At 42.4% G+C, this 20,181-nt stretch overlaps 1 protein-coding gene across 1 annotated transcript in view; it reads left to right on the top strand.

Moving 5' to 3' along the window:
- Positions 1–343: 343 nt before the first annotated feature.
- The window catches only part of itga4 (integrin alpha 4), a 38,480-nt gene continuing 18,642 nt past the window's right edge, over positions 344–20,181 (top strand). Inside the window, exons 1-15 of the mRNA XM_020462231.2 lie at positions 344–914; positions 1,258–1,373; positions 1,621–1,715; positions 3,096–3,225; positions 3,436–3,503; positions 3,803–3,932; positions 5,039–5,124; positions 6,081–6,143; positions 6,519–6,656; positions 12,413–12,521; positions 13,112–13,206; positions 14,410–14,500; positions 17,190–17,235; positions 17,596–17,750; positions 18,739–18,893. Coding sequence (XP_020317820.1) covers positions 739–914; positions 1,258–1,373; positions 1,621–1,715; positions 3,096–3,225; positions 3,436–3,503; positions 3,803–3,932; positions 5,039–5,124; positions 6,081–6,143; positions 6,519–6,656; positions 12,413–12,521; positions 13,112–13,206; positions 14,410–14,500; positions 17,190–17,235; positions 17,596–17,750; positions 18,739–18,893 — 1,653 coding nt within the window. The 5' untranslated portion in view covers positions 344–738. The remainder of the gene's footprint in view (positions 915–1,257; positions 1,374–1,620; positions 1,716–3,095; positions 3,226–3,435; positions 3,504–3,802; positions 3,933–5,038; positions 5,125–6,080; positions 6,144–6,518; positions 6,657–12,412; positions 12,522–13,111; positions 13,207–14,409; positions 14,501–17,189; positions 17,236–17,595; positions 17,751–18,738; positions 18,894–20,181) is intronic.

Below are 20,181 nucleotides of genomic sequence, written 5' to 3'. Positions count from 1 at the left end.
GAGGGGTCTCAAAGGAGTAAAGGTGGGGGTTTATGTGTTTGTGTGTGTTTGAGTGTGAATGGGTGTGTGCGCGCCTGCATCAGTCAGTTAGTAATCAGGTCTCCACCAAATTGAACACATGTGGGAGATTCTGGAGCAGTGCCTGAGACAGAGTTTTCCATCACCATCAACAAAATCCCAAATTATGGAATTTCTTGTGGAAGAATTGTGTTGCATCCCGCAAATGGAGTTCCAGACATTTGTAGAATGTATGCCGAGGCTCATTGAAGCTGATCTAGTGGCTCCAACGTCACTTTATATTGCTGTTTCCTTTATTTTGGCAGTTAACTGTAAAGTGTGGATTTGATTCAAGCCTTTCTGAAACGTTTCACTGTACTGTTAATTCCAGGGAACACATCTTTCTCTTAGTTTGACTGATGTGTAGGTAGGAGGGTTCAGCGCTGTGAGTTTGGGGAGCAGCATGTGCCCGCCGCCCACCAGAGGTTCAAAGCTGAGAACTTCCACGTGACGGAATTTAGCCATGAGCACAGCAGACCTACGGACTCAGGCAGCTCGCTACAAGAGTTGAGTGTTCAGTCTCTAGTCAACTGCCGTGCTAAAGTTGTTATCGTTATGTACAACTTTTCGCTGTTATCCTGACTTTTAATCATCGAAAAGTTTGACCTTTCTTTTGTTTCCCTCTGCCATCAATTGAAGTCTCTTCGTGTTGGAAAAGTTTGTGTTTTATTGTTTTTTTAAATGGAGCGAAAGAAGCCGGTGAATCTTTATTGCTGTTGGACCTTTCTTCTCGCTTCGTGCTGTAGTCTCACTGACTGTTACAATTTGGATGTAGACCATCCGGTTAGTTTCAGTGGCCCAAATGGATCTTTATTTGGATATTCTGTGTTGTTACATAAGAACAAGCAACACACATGGTAAGCGATTACAACATTTTGTAGGCTTATTTTTTTAAACTTTAGTCATAAAACACTAACCGAATAGGCTACACACATGTATTATACTCTAAGAATAAACGTTTCCTGGGGGTTCTTCAAATTGAAACTGTGTGATACATTTTAATTAGGGAGTCAATGAACACAATGAACTTTGACCAGTAACTGCCCATTTAGGCTGTCCAGTTGCCGTTTGACAACTTTTTGAGTGTGAAATTTATATATATATATTTTTTAAGTCACACAGTTGGGATATTGATGTGTGTAAAACTATAACGTTAGTGAATGGTTGGCTGATGATGATTTCGATAATTATCTGTTATAGGTTAATAGTCGGAGCTCCAGTTGCGAATTCAACATTCGATCCAACCCTTATAAAACCAGGAGCAATTTATAAGTGCAACTTCTCAGGCAATAGAGAATGTCAGCAAATATCAACGGGTTTGTATTATTGATGTATTGCATATCCACTCAACTTTACAAAGAAAGAATGTGGGACCTCCATGATAAAAATGAAGTGATTATGTTTATTTGACCAAGGTGGTTTGGGGTATTTGTTCACTGACATTGGATTATAAGAAAACATAATACGTTTATAAGGCAATAATACTGGTTATGGCAACTTCTCATATCTTGCTCTTGTTCTCTCACTCACTTTCTCTACATGTGGTGTGTGTGTGTACTACAGGTGTGGACAGTTGTGGGAAGACTTGCTTCTCTGAAAGTGACAACCAGTGGCTCGGAGTCAGCCTGTCTAGACAGCCTAGTGATGGCCATGTATTGGTATGTTAAGTCACTCACTCAATCAGATTGATTTATAAAGCCCCTTTTACAGCAGCAGCTATGACAAATTGCATTACAGTGATGGCCATGTATTGGTATGTCAATTAGTCCCATTAGGGGTACACAAATGTTACAACCCATTCTCTATAGTCCAGTGATGGCCATGTATTGATATGTAACAGTACAGTCATATACAGTCTTTGTGCCCATTCTGAGACCTAAATCAAATGATGAGATAGGCAACATCTGGTGAATTTAGTTGAAATAAGAAATAAGGCTAGCATCATTTGCAACCCTATCAGACCTATGTCACTAGTTAGAAGACCCACAACATGTACATGTTTTGTTTAGCCCTATAGTCTATTGTTGGTTAACGTTATTTTGGAAACTACACTATACATATTAATAAGTATGTGGACACCCTTCAAATGAGTGGATTCTGCTATTTCAGCCACATCCGTTGCTGACAGTTTTATAAAAATAGTTCACACAGCCATGCAATCTCCATAGACAAACATTGGCAGGAGAATGGCCTTACTGAAGAACTGCCTCTGGAAGCAACGTCAGCACAAGAACTGTTTGTCGGGAGCTTCATGAAATGGGTTTCCATGGCCAGGCAGCCACACGGAAGCCAAAGATCACCATGCGCAATGCCAAGCGTCGGCTGGAGTGGTGTAAAGCTCGCCGTCATTGGACTCTGGAGCAGTGGAAACACGCTCTCTGGAGTGATGAATCACGCTTCACCATCTGGCAGTCCAACAGACGAATCTGGGTTTGGCGGATGTCAGAAGAACACTACCTGCCCGAATGCATAGTGGCAATTGTGAATAATGGTCTGGGGCTGTTTTTCATGGTTCGAGTTAGGACCCTTAGTTCCAGTGAAGGGAAATCTTAACACTACAGCATTCAATGACATTCTAGATGAGTCTGAGCTTCCAACTTTGTGGCAACAGTTTGGGGAAGGCCCTTTCCTGTTTCAGCATGACAATGCCCCTGTGCACAAAGGGAGGTCCATTCAGAAATTGTTTGCCCAACATCAGTGCAGTGCCCTACCTCACTAATGTTCTTGTGGCTGAATGGAAGCAAGTCCAGCAATGTTCCAACATCTAGTGGAAAGCCTTCCTAGGAGGCTATAATAGCACCACCAAGGTGGGGGGGGGGGGGCAACTCCATATTAATGCCCTTGATTTTGGAATGATATGATCGACGAGCAGGTGTCCACATACTTTCAGTCATGTAGTGTAGCTGCTGGACAGGGCTTGCATTATGTCCCTCGTTAGAAGAACCATCGAGTTGACATTCTTTGTGTGTAGATTATTACATTGTTGCTCAAACAGTTGCATTTCATCCAAAACATCTGTGCTGCTTCTCGTTCCATAGGCATGTGGGCATCGTTGGAAGAACGTGTTCTATTCCAGGAAAGACAACCAGAACAAGCTGCCTCATGGTGTCTGCTACAGATACGAAGCTGACCTCAAACAGTCTCAACCACTTATCCCATGCTATAAAGGTACAACGTCTTTCTGTTTAGTAACTGTAAAACAACCTTTTTCTTGTTGTGAGACTTGTCTAGATGACCCCATAGTGCTGAAACATTGCTTCTTCTCAGATGATTGGGAGTATGCAGTCTGCATGGTTTTATTTTTCATCATGACCAAGGCCACTCCTGTAATTCATCTGCACTGAGAGGTTGAATGAAATGACATGTGTCTCTTTCCAGATCATCAACGGAAGTTTGGTGAAGACTACGGATCATGCCAAGCAGGAATATCCAACTTTCTGAATGAGGTATTAATTCATCTAGATATTATTTTTAGACCCATAGTTTATGTGAAGCCTGTGCTGGTAATACAGCCTGTGCTGGTAATACAGCCTGTGCTGGTAATACAGCCTGTGCTGGTAATACAGCCTGTGCTGGTAATACAGCCTGTGCTGGTAATACAGCCTGTGCTGGTAATACAGCCTGTGCTGGTAATACAAGTCACAAACTTACAAGCACGTACAGAAAATCCCAAACATACAGTAAATCCCAAACATACATCACAAACACCATTCTATAATGTATGTTTTGTGTTGTTTTTCTTCAGGACTTGATAATAATGGGAGCCCCTGGGACATCGTACTGGACTGGGTCTGTTCTGGTCTACAACACCTCCAGTATGGTCCTGTCTGCCTATGTGGATGACGACAGCACTGTACTCTATGGCAGTTATCTGGGTACATATATGTAATACAACATATGGCACATTAGGTACATTAATAATAACATGGTTGGAGACAATCAGAAGGACTTGTCTTGTTGTCACACGTCTCATTTGTTTTTCTGCAGAGGCTGTGAGTTAGTGAAGTGTAACGTAATGGAATTTGAAGAAGAAGCATGCTTTTTCTGTGTCTGTGTGTTGAGAGAACACGCTCTGTGTGTGTGAACAGGAAGCTGATTGTCAGGTGCATACACACACACATAAGCACACACACACACACACATACACACACACACGCTATTGCTCAGTATGTGCTCAATTGTAGTTACTGCAAATAATGATGTTGTGTCTCTGTCAAGGGGATCCATATCAATGTTTTTAACTGAACTAGTGCCGGCAAAAATCACATTTTTCTAACATACTTTTATGCATGGAAAAGACCTGTCATGTAATGTAAACCCTTTCTGAAGCTCTTATCAAAGGAATGTTGTTCTCTCTCATCAAGCCAGTCACAGTGTGGCCTGTTGCGCTTATCTCAACCAGTACCATCTGGTTCTACCTGTGTTGTTGGTTGTACTAAGGTTGTACCAAGGTTGTATTAAGGTTTTACTAACATTGTACGGACATTGTATTAATAAAAGGATAAGCCCATTCAATTTTTGCCTAAAATGACATACCCAAATCTAACTGCCTGTAGCACAGGCCCTGAAGCAAGGATATGCATATTCTTGGTACCATTTGAAAGGAAACACTTTGAAGTTTGTGGAAATGTGAAAGGAATGTAGGAGAATATAACACAATAAACTGGTAAAATAGAATGCAAAAAAAGTTGTAATAGCTACAGTAAATTGGACAGTGCAGTTTGATTAACAAGAATTGAAGTTTTCTGACAATATCAGATATGTCTATGTCGTGGGAAATATTCTTGTTACTTACAACCTCATGCTATTCGCATTAGCCTACGTTAGCTCATACGTCCCGTGGAAGGGACACCGATCCCAAAGAAGTTTTAACGTTGTAATGCGTTTCCATTGCCAGGCAACTTTGGTAGTCTGATTCGTCGGTTATATTAAAGTTGTGCTGGTGTTGTACTAACGTTAAGATCCTTAATTTCATCACCAGGCTACTCGGTTGGCGCCGGCCACTTCCTTCACCCTGACTCCACAGAGATCGTTGGAGGTGCACCCCAGCACAGGCAGACTGGTAAAGTAAGAGTTCATTTAATTCCTGTTTTTCCTTTTACCCCCATCCCCATCACTCCGTCACCTGCCTGTAGATAGAAAGCACAGTACCAACAATTGCACATGTATCGGCTCGTTTTGTATGAACTGACAAGCAGGGGGTAGTAAAGTGGTAAGTACAATGCAGTATTTGTGTTTAAATCACCATCCAGGCTGATGTAAAATATATGATGAATCGGGCATTCCTCCTTCTGCTGGTGAAATGTATGACATTTGTGTTGCTGAAAAAGACCATGGCACCCTATTCCCTATAGTGTACTACTTTTGACCAGAGCGCTATGGGGGTGACATGTGGGAGACACATACCATGTGTTAGCTGCTCTGGTCTGTCAATTACATTAGTAAGATCTTGTGATGATTGGACCTCTGTTGATTGATGTCACTAAAGGCCTTTATTCTGAATTAGCTGAAAGTATTTGGTTGTTAATATATTTACATTTAAGTAATTTAGCAGAAGCTCTTTTTCCAGAGTGACACAATCACTACATTCAATCAAGGTGGATACTATGTGGGCAAGTAACTGTATATGAGTGATAGATTGACATATGCTGTAGTTACCTCTGCTTCTGCTATATGTATAAGTTGGTATGTCTGCTAAACTAATGTAAATGTATCTATCTGCAGAAAGAGGAAGTGGGGAATCATTATGTCATGTGGCAATTCAGTGTACATTTTATGATTGAATTGTTATTTACATGTTTTTTTACTGTACAAGTTGCCAGTTCTTAATGGCCTTACCAAATGCATCCCCCACAGGAGTATTAATATGATAGATTAAATATATTTGATCAGTAGATGCAGGTGATGTCTATGTGGGTATTGTGATACAATCTTAGTAGTGTATGCATTTTACCACCTGTATACTCATCCTTAGTTGGCTTTAGGTCCTGATGTGACCAGGTCTTGTTTCTCCTCTTCTCCAGGCCTACCTATTCAGAGCTGAAGAAAACATGCTGAAGATCATCAGTGAAGTCAAGGGAAGCAAGGTGAAAATTAGTAGTCACATTGGAGTCATTAAGCAGACGCTCTTATCCAGAGCGACTTACATTAGTGAGTACATATATTATCCCACGTACTGGTCCCCCGTGGGAACCCTGGCAGTGTAAGCACCTTGCTCTACCAATGCGGGACCAATCTCCATTGGGCATGCTCTTTAGTCTAGGACCGGGTTTAATCTGTATCTGGGAAACCAGTCTTTAATGTCTCACTTCTTAATGTCTTGATTTTGACACAACTAGATCACACCTCCTCACTGCAAAAACACCCTGTGCCAACTACTGATGGCAAAAATGGCTTTAAAAATACATTTGGTTGATGTGATTGACTATATAGACATAAAACCTGCTTCTCCTATACTGTAGCTGGGCTCGTATTTTGGTGCCAGTGTGTGTGCCGTGGACCTGAATGGAGATGGCCTGTCTGATCTACTGGTAGGAGCTCCCATGTACAGCACCACGAGAGAGGAGGGCCGAGTCCATGTCTACATCAACCAAGGAGCTGTAAGTACTGGGATTTGTTTTTCCTTTATTTCAATACAACTTTATACAGCACCAGTCAAAAGTTTGAACACACCTAGTCATTCCAGGGTTTTTCTTTATTTTTACTATTTTCTACAATCTAGACTAATAGTGAAGACATCAAAACTATGAAATAACTATGAAATAACACATATGGATTCATGTAGTAACCAAAAAAGTGTTCAAATATATATTTTATATTTGAGATTCTTCAAAGTAGCCACCCTTTGCCTTGATGACAGCTTTGCACACTCTTTGCATTCTCTCAACCAGCTTCATGAGCTAATGACCTGGAATGCATTTTAATTAACAGGTGTACCTTTTTAAAATTGTATTTGTGTAATTTCAAATCAAATCATGTTTTTATTGGTCACATACACATGGTTAGCAGATGTTAATGCGAGTGTAGCGAAATGCTTGTGCTTCTAGTTCCGACAGTGCAGTAATCTAACAAATTCAAAACGACTACCTTTTACACACAAATATAAAGGGATGAATAAGAATATGTACATGAAAATATATGAATGAGCGATGGCCGTGCAGCATAGGCAAGATGCAGTAGATGGTATAGAATAGAGTATATACATATGAGAGTAATGTAGGATATGTAGACATTATTAAAGTGGCGTTATTTAAAGTGACTAGTGATACCTTTAATAAATCCATTTATTACATTTATGGCCAGAGATTTTAGTCTGTATGTTGGCAGCAGCCACTCTATGTTAGTGATAGCTGTTTAAAAGTCTGATGGCCTTGAGATCGAATCTGCTTTTCAGTCTCTTGGTCCCAGCTTTGATGCACCTGTACTGGTCTCGCCTTCAGGATGATAGCGGGGTGAACAGGCAGTGGCTCGGGTGGTTGTTGTCCTTGATGATCTTTTGGGCCTTCCTGTGACATCGGGTGCTGTAGGTGTCCGGGAGGGAAGGTAGTTTGCCCCCGGTGATACGTTGTGCAGACCGCACTACCTTCTGGAGAGCCTTGCAGCTGTGGGAGGAGCAGTTGCCGTACCAGGCGGTGATACAAGTTTGTGAGTGTTTTAGGTGACAAGCTGAATTTGTTCAGCCTCCTGAGGTTGAAGAGGCGCTGTTGTGCCTTCTTCACCACGCTGTCTGTGTGGGTGGACCATTTCAGTTTGGCCGTGATGTGTATGCCTAGGAACTTAAAACTTTCCATCTTCTCTACTCCTGTAACGTCAATGTGGATGGGGGGGGGGGGGGGGGGGGGGGCTCTCTTTGCTGTTTCCTGAAGTCCACAATCATATCCTTTGTTTTGTTGACATTGAGTGAGAGGTTATTTTCCTGACACCACACTCCGAGGGCCCTCACCTCCTCCCTGTAGGCCGTCTCCTCGTTGTTGGTAATCCAGCCTACCACTGTAGTGGCGTCTGCAAACTTGATGATTGAGTTGGAGGCGGGCATGGCCACACAGTCATGGGAGAACAGGAGAGGGCCGAGAACACACCCTTGTGGGGCCCCAGTGTTGAGGATCAGCGGGGTGGAGATGTTGTATCCTACCCTTACCACCTGGGGCCGGCCCGCCAGCAAGTCCAGGACCCAGTTGCACAGGGCGGGGTCAAGACCCAGGGTCTGAAGGGTACTATGGTGTTAAATACTGAGCTGTAGTCAATGAACAGCCTTCTTACATAGGTATTCCTCTTGTCCAGATGGGATAGGGCAGTGTGCAGTGTGATGGCGATTGCGTCGTCTGTGGACCTATTGGGGTGGTAAGCAAATTGGACTGGGTCAAGGGTATCGGGTAGGGTGAAGGTGATATGATCCTTGACTAGTCTCTCAAAGCACATCATGATAACAGAAGGGAGTGCTACGGGGCGATAGTCATATAGTTCAGTTACCTTAGCTTTCTTGGGAACAGCAACATGGGGGACATCTTGAAGCATGTGGGCACATCAGACTGGGATAGGGATTGATTGAATATGTCCGTAAACACACCAGCCAGTTGGTCTGCGCAAGCTCTGAGGACTCGGCTAGGGGTGCCGTCTGGGTCAGCAGCCTTGCGAGGGTTAACACGTTTAAATGTTTTACTCACGTTGGCCACGGTGAAGGAAAAGCCTACAGGCTTTGGTAGAGGGCCGTATCAGTGGCACTGTATTGTCCTCAAAGCGAGCAAAGAAGTTGTTTAATTTGTCTGGGAGCAAGATTTTGATGTCCGTGGCGGGTTTTCTTTTTGTAATCCTTGATTGACTGTAGACCCTGCCACATACGTCTCGTGTTTGTGCCGTTGAATTGCAACTCTACTTTGTCTCTTGTTTTTATTTATTTTACTAGGTGAGTCAGTTAAGAACAAATACTTATTTTCAATTACGAGTTTTTTTTTTCCTTGTCAGCTCGGGGATTCAATGTTGCAACCTTTCGGTTACTAGTCCAACGCGCTAACCACTAGGCTACCTGCTACCTATACTGACGCTTTGCTTGTTTGATTGCCTTGCAGAGGGAATAGCTACACGGTTTGTATTTGGTCATGTTTCCAGTTGCCTTGCCATGATTAAAAGTGGTGGTTTGCGCTTTCATTTTTGTTCGAATGCTGCCATCAATCCACGATTTCTGGTTAGGGAAAGTTTTAATAGTCACAGTGGGTACATCATCACCGATGCACATGCTAATAAACTCGCTCAGAGGGTCAGTGTATACGTCAATGTTGTTGTCTGAGGCTACCCGGAACATATCCCAGTCCACATGATCGAAGCAATTGGTCAGATCAGCGTTGGCTATACCTGAGCACAGGTATTTCCTATTTTAGTTTCTGTCTATAGGCTGAACAAAATGGAGTTGCGGTCAGATTTGCCGAAGGGAGGGTGGGGGAGGGCTTTGTGTGCATCGTGGAAGTTAGAGTAGCAGTGGTCCAGAATGCTACCAGTTCGTGTCGCGCATTCAATATGCTGATAGAATTTAGGAAGCCTTGTTCTCAGATTAGCTTTGTTAAAATCCCCAGCTACAATAAATGCAACCTCGGGATATATGGTTTACAGTTTCTATCTCTTTCCTTCTTAATGCGTGTGAGCCAATCAGTTGTGTTGTGACAAGGTAGGGGTGGTATATAGAAGACAGCCGTATTTGGTAAAAAAACAAGTCTATATTACAGCAAGAACAGCTCAAATAAGACAAAAGAAACGACAGTTCATCATTATTTGAAGATATGAAGTTCAATCAATCTGGAAAATGTCAAGAACTTTGAACGTTTCAAGTGCAGTCGCAAAAACCATCAAGTTACCTCTGCTGCAGAGGAGAAATTCAGCCTCAGAAATTGCAACCCAAATAAATGCTTCAAACACATTCAAGTAACAGACGCATCTCAACATCAATTGTTCAGAGCAGACTGTGTGAATCAGGCCTCCATGGTCGAATTGCTGCAAAGAAACCACTACTAAAGGACACCAATAAGAATAAGAGACTGGCTTGGGTCAAGAAACATTAGAAATGGACATTAGACTGGTGGAAATCTGTCCTTTGGTCTGATGAGTCCAAATTTGAGATTTTTGGTTCCAACCGGCGTGTCTTTGTGAGACGCACAGTAGGTGAACGGATGATTTCCACGTGTGTGGTTCTCACCGTGAAGCATGGAGGAGGAGGTGTGATGGTGTGCAGGTGCTTTGCTGGTGATACTGTCAGTGATTTATTTATAATTCAGAGCACACTTAACCAGCATGGTTTTCCACAGAATTTTGCAGCAATACGCCATCCCATCTGGTTTGCGCTTAGTGGGACTACCATTTGTTTTTAAACTCAAAACACACCTCGAGACTGTGTAAGGGCTATTTGACCAAGGAGAGTGATGGAGTGCTGCATCAGATGACCTGGCCTTCACAATCCCCCGACCTCAACCCACTTGAGATGGTTTGGGATGAGTTGGACCGCAGAGTGAAGGAAAAGCATCCAACAAGTGCTCTGCATATGTGGGAACTCCTTCAAGACTGTTGGAAAAGCATTCCAGGTGAAGCTGGTTGAGAGAATGCCAACAGTGTGCAAAGCTGTCATCAAGGCAAAGGGTGGCTACTTTGAAGAATCTCAAATATAAAATATATTTTGATTTGTTTAACACTTTTTTGGTTACTACATGATTCCATATGTGTTATTTCATAGTTTTGATGTTGATGTCTTCACTATTTTACAATGTAGAAAATAGTAAAAATAATCAACACAACACCATTCACATAAAAATATACAGTACATAACAGACAACTTTGATTTCCCTGATTCCTCTTCTTGCCTTCTCAAAACTCATTGGAGGAGAAGATCAGAGGGGAGGGACCTTGGATTTTCTCCTCCAATGTGGCTTGAGAAGGAGGCGACAAGAGCAGATGAGAGTAATTTAGGAAAAATTCATTGAGAGCGAGTGTAACGATCATTGTTGGTGGAAGAAGGTGAGGACCAAGGTGCAGCGTGGTATGTGTCCATATTTATTCAAATGAACACGGAAATAACAAAAAATACCAAAGAGAAATGACCGAAAACAGTTCTGGCTGGTGCAGACACACAACAGAAAACAATCACCCACTAAACACAATAGAAAACAGGCTCCCTAAATATGGTTCTCAATCAGGGACAACGATTGACAGCTGCCTCTGATTGAGAACCATACCAGGCCAAACACAGAAATCATAGAAAAATCATAGAAAAACTAACATAGACAACCCAACCAACTCATGCCCTGACCATACTAAAACAAAGACATAACAAAAGAACTAAGGTCAGAACGTGACAGCGAGACAACCTTTCTTTCAAACATATCATGAAAACATTAGTGTGCAGTTATTATGTTTTGCAAATTGCATTGGTTCTAAAGTAATTTGATGGCCCATTACCTATTGAAATGTTTACTTTAAACTGTGCATGGCTGTTATATGGAACTCCCTGAAAATTGCCTTAAATTCAGTTTATTAATAGATTGAATGTTAACAAATTAAGGTTTCAGCCTGTAAACTTGTTCTGACTTTGCTACACTGTGCTAACTGATGCTAATTGGAGGCTGCTCTATAGTGTGTTGTGTCTCCATAAACACGTATGTGTGATATTCAAAATACACCCTCATGAACAGCTTGGCCATCTCAGATACTTGTTAAAACAGAACCAAACCAACAGGCACTTTCTCACATCACATATCACACATACTCTTACCATCACAACTTAACTCTGTAGTTACTATAATTTGATAGTTAAGCATCTCATAGAATACTGTTGGTGTGCACTGTTATAACAAACACTTTTCAATACCAATGATGGTATCACTTTACATTAAGTTGCTCTTATAATTGGCTAGTAACATCTAGACTACCTATGCAACTTTCAGAACAATCAGATACCTCTATAGAAAAGCATATGATCATGAAGTAAATATATTTTCCTTTCATGGTCATTTCCTATTCAAGAAGAGGCTGGAGATACTATATTGCACTGGCAGATGATCTAAAACAACCCAGCATAATGATAGCAGGACTTGAGGGCTGTTTCTTTGACTGATGAGTTTGTATTACAGAACACTAAACCAGAGTATACCTGCTACATTTACTGTGTTCCACTAAGGACCAGGCAACTCTGAATGACATGACTAACTTCATTACCAACCAAGTGACTAAATAACTGCAATTACACAATCATGAAGCTTAGCTAGCTACTTCCCCCATATATCTACATCAGCAAATTACTTATTTTTTCTTCTACAAGCAATTACCCTGGGAAGAGGAGAGAATGATTCTTAAGACTGTGAATACATTTATCTTTCAGGCTAATATGAAGGAAGCAGAGTTTCAGTTGGCTGGAAGCAAATCGTATGCTGCAAGATTTGGGGAGACCATAACCGATCTGGGAGATATTGATGACGATGGCTTTCCTGGTGAGTTTTAATCATTATTTTAGCAAAGATGCATAACAATTTATATGTTAATGATGTGATATTCTGAGTAGGTGCTGTTTTAAGTATTGGGTGCTTATTGTTGCACAAGCAAATCTCCCCACATTTTAGTTAAACACATTAGCAATCTTTCTCAGGAGGAACTAGACTAGAGTAAGTGACATACACCATATAACAGCCACGCTCCATGCTGAGCATCACCACTCACCAACCAGCTAACTACATCCCCAAAGCTGATCAGAGGGCCTCAACGTACTTCCAACTGCCACTTACATCAGCCTAGGTTCTTACCACACACACACACACACACACACACACACACACACACACACACACACACAGAGTGTGGCAGGTCTCAGTGTAGACTAGCCATAGGTTAGAGCATGTGCAGCCAGTCTGAGAGGAGTGGTGGGGGTCTGCCTGGTGTTTAGGTCATTATGCATTATGTCCCTGTAAACCTGTAAGTTAACTCATGTGTGCGTCCCAAAAATAATATACTACTAGGGAATAGGGTTCCATTTTAGATGCATCCTAAATTAACCCCTGACTGACTGACTGTAAATATGTTCCAGATGTGGCGGTGGGGGCTCCGCAGGAGGAAGAGCTGCGTGGGGCTATATATATCTACAATGGGAGGAAGACAGGGATCTCTCAGACCTACTCTCAAGTATGTACACATCTACGGCTATGTCACAGCTGTTCTTTGTCTGCAGGCTTCAGGGACAGGAGATTACTGGGAGGGAAGAAGGAAGGAAAAATTAGGGAGGGAGGGAGTATGGCTTCCAGGGATTGAAGGGAGGGAAGGAGGGGGTCAGGTTCTCCCTTCTCCGAGTAATTATTAGGGCCAGGAGATTAAAGGGAGGAGAGAAAGAAGGGAAAGAAGAGAGGGAGGAAAGGGAAGGAAGGAGGGAGTGACGGAAAAAGGGGGGTCAGTGTCTTCCTCCCCCTGACCAATGCTCTCCCCCATCCTGCTGTGACAAATGTTCCTTTGTTTTTTTCTGTGTGCTCCCAGACAGTCAGAAGAGAGTTCCTGACTCTGAATTGCTGCAATATCCTAAAACCGTTTGGTCCCCTTCTTTTCTCTGTCTGAGCATGTGAGACATACCATGAAGATAACTCAATTTATACTGCATACTGTATGTAAATAGATTTCTGTCAATGTGGAGTACAACCCCTTGGAGAAAATGCAGTTACTGTGTATCCAAATATAGAGAGATTACATTGCTTGCATCTCAAAGCTCCTTGTATTAGGGGGGAGAGCAGCTATGCTATTAGGGGGGAGAGCAGCTATGCTATTAGGGGGGAGAGCAGCTATGCTATTAGGGGGAGAGCAGCTATGCTATTAGGGGGGAGAGCAGCTATGCTATTAGGGGGAGAGCAGCTATGCTATTAGGGGGAGAGCAGCTATGCTATTAGGGGGGAGAGCAGCTATGCTATTAGGGGGAGAGCAGCTATTCTATTAGGGGGAGAGCAGCTATGCTATTAGGGGGAGAGCAGCTATGCTATTAGGGGGGAGAGCAGCTATGCTATTAGGGGGGAGAGCAGCTATGCTATTAGGGGGAGAGCAGCTATGCTATTAGGGGGAGAGCAGCTATGCTATTAGGGGGGAGAGCAGCTATGCTTCCTGGGGTCCAGAAAAATTAAGGCAGTTCTATAAAAAAAAAAAATTAAACATGACATTACCTTTCACAACATATTTCACCCCACATTAAGTGTGGGCCCTCAGGCCACTACTCTACTACCACATAACTACAACACAAAATCCATGTGTACGTGTGTATAGTGCGTATGTGAACAGTAATGTATAAAGTGTGCACAGTACAGAGGATTGTTAGCTGTATGACTAATCAAGCTGTTCTTGTTTCATCAGAGGATCACCGGGTCTCTTCTGGGTAATGAGTTAAAGATGTTCGGCCAGTCTGTTTCCGGAGGCATCGATGTTGACGGAAACGGTTACCAAGGTAGTGCTCCCTTTCCTGACTGTCACTGTTGTGTAGAGTACTTCCCTCCAGCACAATGAGGGAGTCTGTCTCTGTTTCTCTACTGCTGACTAGAACAGTACACACTGTAATGTCCTGCTATGATGTCACACACACTGTGTCTTAAATTAGTAAGGTTGTCAAAACACAAAATATGCCAGTGGTGGAAACGGAACTGAGGACAGAGGATGGGGAAATACGTGTGCGTGTATGCATGCGAGCGTGCATAAATGTGTGTTGCTACCCAGGGAAAACTCTATCACTAGGTGGTCACATAGTTTTCTACTCCCTCGCTGCTTCTCATGTTCTCATCTTCCACAAGTCTCACTCAATAAACTAAACAGGATATTCTGTAGACTCACTGACAGAGGGTCTTAGACTTATCTGTTAGTCAACTCTTAAGTTTGGCCATCCTCTCAACTAGTACATTGTTAAAATGTACTGTATACTGTCTGTCTCCAACGTTTGTAAAAATTCTTTGGTGCTATATGTGTTAGTAGTTGTTTCTATAGATGTATTCATAAGGGCAAGAATTACATACTTGTCTAAAAACAAATCACGTCAGCTGAGTACAGTTGATGTCTTGTAAGGTGGAACAGGAATTGTTGAAAAGGTCTGTTGAGATGTTGAGTTGAGATGTTTGGATTAGTGTTAGGGAGCACATAATGATCATTGTTACAGTACACTGTTCTGGGATCAGAGTTGCATTAATCGGCCAAATAAACATAGCAAATGCCCCAAACAAGATTTCCAGTTTAATATTGCACTGTTACAGATTATACTGAGATATCCTACCTATGAAAAACCTTTTAAAGTGATTGGCATGCTTAGTAACTACTGTAGTCAACAGGGTGCAAACATTTGCAGGCTGACGTGGACTGAATAAATAAATTACTGAATGAATGACAAATGAGACTGATGTCTGCAGTAGAGGTCGACCGATTATTCGGAATGGCCGATTAATTAGGACCGATTTCAAGTTTTCATAACAATTGTAAATCAGTATTTTTGGGCGCCGATTTACGATTTCTTTTTTTATTTAATTTTTTTTGTATACCTTTTATTTAACATGGCAAGTCAGTTAAGAACACATTCTTATTTTCAATGACTGCCTAGGAACTGTGGGTTAACTGCCTTGTTCAGGGGCAGAACGACAGATTTTCACCTTGTCAGCTCAGGGGTTCCAATCTTGCAACCGCACAGTTAACTAGTCCAACGCTCTAACCATTGCACTCCACGAGTAATCTGCCTGTTACGCGAATGTATTAGAAGCCAAGGTAAATTGCTAGATAGCATTAAACGTATCTTATAAAAAACAGTCAATCATAATCACTAGTTATAACTACTAATCCTGTTTAGCAGGCAATATTAACCAGGTGAAATTGTGTAATTTCTCTTGCGTTCATGGCACGCAAAGTCAGGGTATATGCAAGTTTGGGCTGCCTGGCTCATTGCAAACTAATTTGCCAGAATTTTACGTAATTATGACATACATTGAAGGTTTTGCAATGTAACAAGAATATTTAGACTTAGGGATGCCATCCGTTAGATAAAATACCGAACGGTTCCGTATTTCACTGAAATAATAAACGTTTTGTTTTCGAAATGATAGTTTCCGGATTCTATCATATTAATGACCAAAGGCTCGTATTTCTGTGTGTTACTATTTTATAATTAAGTCTGATTTGATAGAGCAGTCTGACTGAGCAGCAGCAGGCCCGTAATCATTCATTCAAACAGCACTTTCGTGCGTTTTGCCAGCAGCTCTTCGCAAGCATATCACTGTTTATGACTTCAAGCCTATCAGCCTAATGGCTGGTGTAACCAATGTGAAATGGCTAGCTAGTTAGCTGGGTGTGTGCTAATACTGTTTCAAACGTCACTCGCTTTAGGATTTGGAGTAGTTATTCCCCTTGCGCTGCAAGGGCCGCGGCTTTTGTGGAGCGATGGGTAACGATGCTTCGAGTGTGGCTGTTGTCGATGTGTTCCTGGTTCGAGCCCAGGTAGGGGCGAGGAGGGGTACGGAAGCTATACTGTTACACTGGCAATACTAAAGTGCCTATAAGAACAATAGTCAAAGGTATATGAAATACAAATGGTATAGAGAGAAATAGACCTAAAAATACTATATTAACTACAACCTAAAACCTCTTACCTTGGAATATTGAAGTCTCATGTTAAAAGGAACCACCAACTTTCATATGTTCTCATGTTCTGAGCAAGGAACTTAAACGTTAGCTTTTTTACATGAAACATATTTTACATGGCACATATTACTTTCTTCTCCAACAATTTGTTTTTGCATTATTTAAACCAACATTGAACATGTTTCATTATTTATTTGAGGCTCAATTGATTTTGTTGATGTTTTACATTAAGTTAAAATAAGTGTTAATTCAGTATTGTTGTAATTGTCATTATTACAACAAACAAAAAAATTGGCCCGATTTAATCGGTATCGGCTTTTTTTGGTCCTCCAATAATCGGTATCGGCATTGAAAAATCATAATCGGTTGACCTCTACTCTGCAGCTCTTCTAAATTGATGAACAAACTGTCTTAGGGCGTTTAACACGTCTAGAGCGTCTTGTGGGCACAGCAGGAAGGACAGGTTTACAAATAGAGTATGGAGGAAATTTTGTGTTCAAAATATCTTCATCTGTAACCCACAGACGTTGCGGTAGGGGCCTTCCTCTCAGACTCCGCTGTGGTTCTGAGGTAAGACCATGATCATGAAGAAAAGTCACATCCACAAACACAAGATAACTGACCTATTAGCAGGAATTCCTGCATTGTTACGTGTCAGGTTAAAGGGTCAGCTTTCACTCATAGGGGTGAACTTTTCACTTTAACTGGTTTAGATGTATTGATTTTGACCAAATTCTACCATATTTTAGGCCTTCTGTGTTTTTTGGCCTCCTGGCCCATAGAGCCACCATGTTGTAGATGTCCATGCGCATTTCGCTACACCCGCAATACCATCTGCTAAACAAGCGTATGTGACCAATAAAATTAGATTTGGTTACTGTGTTTATGTGTTGTTATTTATGTTGATATGTTGTCGTTGCCCTCCAACAGGACACGTCCGGTGGTAGTGGTTGAGGCCTCCATGCCCCTTCCTGTCAGTGTGAACCGCTCTGTAGCGCTGTGTTCTGACAACGGTCTTCCTGCTGTCTGCATCAACGTGACAGTCTGCTTCAGGGTCCGCGCTCGACGCTACAACGGACTCATAGGTGAGCAAACCCTCTCTCTGTGCCCCTGGCTCACGCTTAGCTTGCACTGCGAAAACAACCTGTCTATTTGTACTGTGTTAATCGTTACGTCAGTGAAGGTTATATACACAGCAGTGGCACTAACAAACAAACGGCAGTTTTGGTTCTAGTGTGTGTACTTAATAGTGACCAAAAACTCATTTCACACCCATGCTATAGTACTGCGAGCATAATTATGCTACTAGTTTGTATGTGTAAAATTGTATAATGTACAATGTCTAGTCTCCTGTGTCTCTTAGGAAATAGTGATGAAAACCTCTGCCCTGGACTGGTTGACAGAAAACACTGTTGTGTCCGAGACAACCCTTTTCTGTTTCCTTATCTCTGTCAGTCTCTCCATATTATCACTAGTCCCTGAGGCCTGGGGCATTTGGTCCAGTCTGTTAACCCAACCTGAAAAGAATGCAGAGTATTCCTTTGGTGAAAGTGTCCGTTACAGCAAGAAGGCTCTGGCACAGCCCTGTCCTGATAGATAAACTGGGGTTGGGGTTGAGTCTGGGACTGAGTCTGGGGCTGGGGTTGAGTCTGGGGCTGGGGTTGGGGTTGATTCTGGGGTTGGGGTTGGGGTTGAGTCTGGGACTGGGGCTGGGGTTGAGTCTGGGGTTGGGGTTGAGTCTGGGACTGTGGCTGGTGTTGAGTCTGGGGCTGGGGTTGAGTCTGGGACTGGGGCTGGGGTTGAGTCTGGGGCTGGGGTTGAGTCTGGGACTGGGGCTGGGGTTGAGTCTGGGACTGGGGCTGGGGTTGAGTCTGGGACTGGGGCTGGGGTTGAGTCTGTGGCTGGGGCTAGGGTTGAGTCTGGGACTGGGGTTGAGGCTGGGGTGAGGTTGGTTCTAGGTCTATGTATGTCTGTGGCCCTGGTTTATACGAACTCTGGGTGCTCTCTGAAACTAAATACCGTTACCTTCTTCCCTCCCTCTCTCCCTCCCTTAATTCCCCCTCTCTCACATAGAACTGCAGTATAACCTGACAGCCGACACTCACCACAAGGAGTCTTTCCCCTCCCGCTTCCATTTCCACGGCAACGGGACGTCCAACGTTACGACAGGGCAAGTCAAGGCCAGACACGACCAGCTGACCTGCATCACCCACCAGGCCTTCATGAGGGTGAGTCAGATGTCAGGGTTTAGAGTTCAAAGGTTAGGGGTCGAGAGGTCAACAGCTGTAACCACTGATAGGTGTTTCCATGTCTTCCTTAGGAAAGAGGTCTTCAGATCTCAATTGGACTTCCTATATAAATAAAGGCTACATTTTTTAAAATTTCAAAGTGGAAGTTTATTTTTTTTTGAAATGTTAACAAATTAATTTAAAGTGAAAAGCTGAAATGTCTTTGAATGACTACCCTATCTCTGTAAGGTCCCGCAGTCAAGTAGTGAATTTCAAGCACAGATTCAACCACAAAGACCAGGGAAGGTTTCTCTTGCCTCATATCAAAGTACACCGATTGGTAGATTGGTAAAAAAAATACTTCAAATATCCCCTTGATTATGGTGCAGTTATTAATGACACTTTGTATGGTGTATCAATACACACTACAAAGATACAGACCTTCCGAACTGAGTTGCCGGAGTGAAAGAAAACCAGGGATTTCACCATGAGGCCAATGGGGATTTGAAATCAATTATAGAGTTTAATGGCTGTGATAAGAGACAACTGAGGATGGATCGACAACATTCTAGTTACACCAAAATACTAACCTAAACATGCAAAGTGTTTTATTTGTGGCAAATTCAACACACACATCAGTAGGTTGGGGAGTTTTTCAGGATAAAAAGAAAAGGAATATAGCTAAGCACAGGTAAAATCCTAGAGGAAAACCTGGTTAAGTCTGCTCTCCTATAGCAGACAGCTCCACAGCGGAGATTGGAGTATCTGTCCATAGGACCACTTTAAGCTGTACACTCCATAGAGCTGGGCTTTACGGAAGAGTGGACAGAAAAAAGCTATTGCTTAAAGAAAAAAATAAGCAAATACATTTGGTGTTTGCCAAAAGGCACGTGGGAGTCTCCCCAAACATATGGAAGAAGGTACTCTGGTCAGATGAGACAAAAATGTATATTTTTGGCCATCAAGGAAAACGCTATGTCTAGCTCTCATCACCATGAGAATACGTTTTTCATCGGCAGTGATTGGGAAACGGGTCAGAATTGAAGGAATGATGGATGGTGCTCAATACAGGGAAGTTCTTGAGGGAAACCTGTTTCAGTCTTCCAGAGATTTGAGACTGGGACGGAGGTTCACCTTCCAGCAGGACAATGACCCTAAGCATACTGCTAAAGCAACACTTGAGTGCTTTAAGGGGAAATATTTGGAAATGTACATACACTTAGGTTGTAGACATTAAAACTCGTTTTTCATCCACTCCACAGATTTCTTGTTAACAAACTATAGTTTT

This window comes from Oncorhynchus kisutch, linkage group LG26 (assembly GCF_002021735.2).
Source record: "Oncorhynchus kisutch isolate 150728-3 linkage group LG26, Okis_V2, whole genome shotgun sequence".
Taxonomy (NCBI): Eukaryota; Metazoa; Chordata; class Actinopteri; order Salmoniformes; family Salmonidae; genus Oncorhynchus; species Oncorhynchus kisutch.
This window is presented reverse-complemented; position numbering and strand designations above follow the sequence as displayed.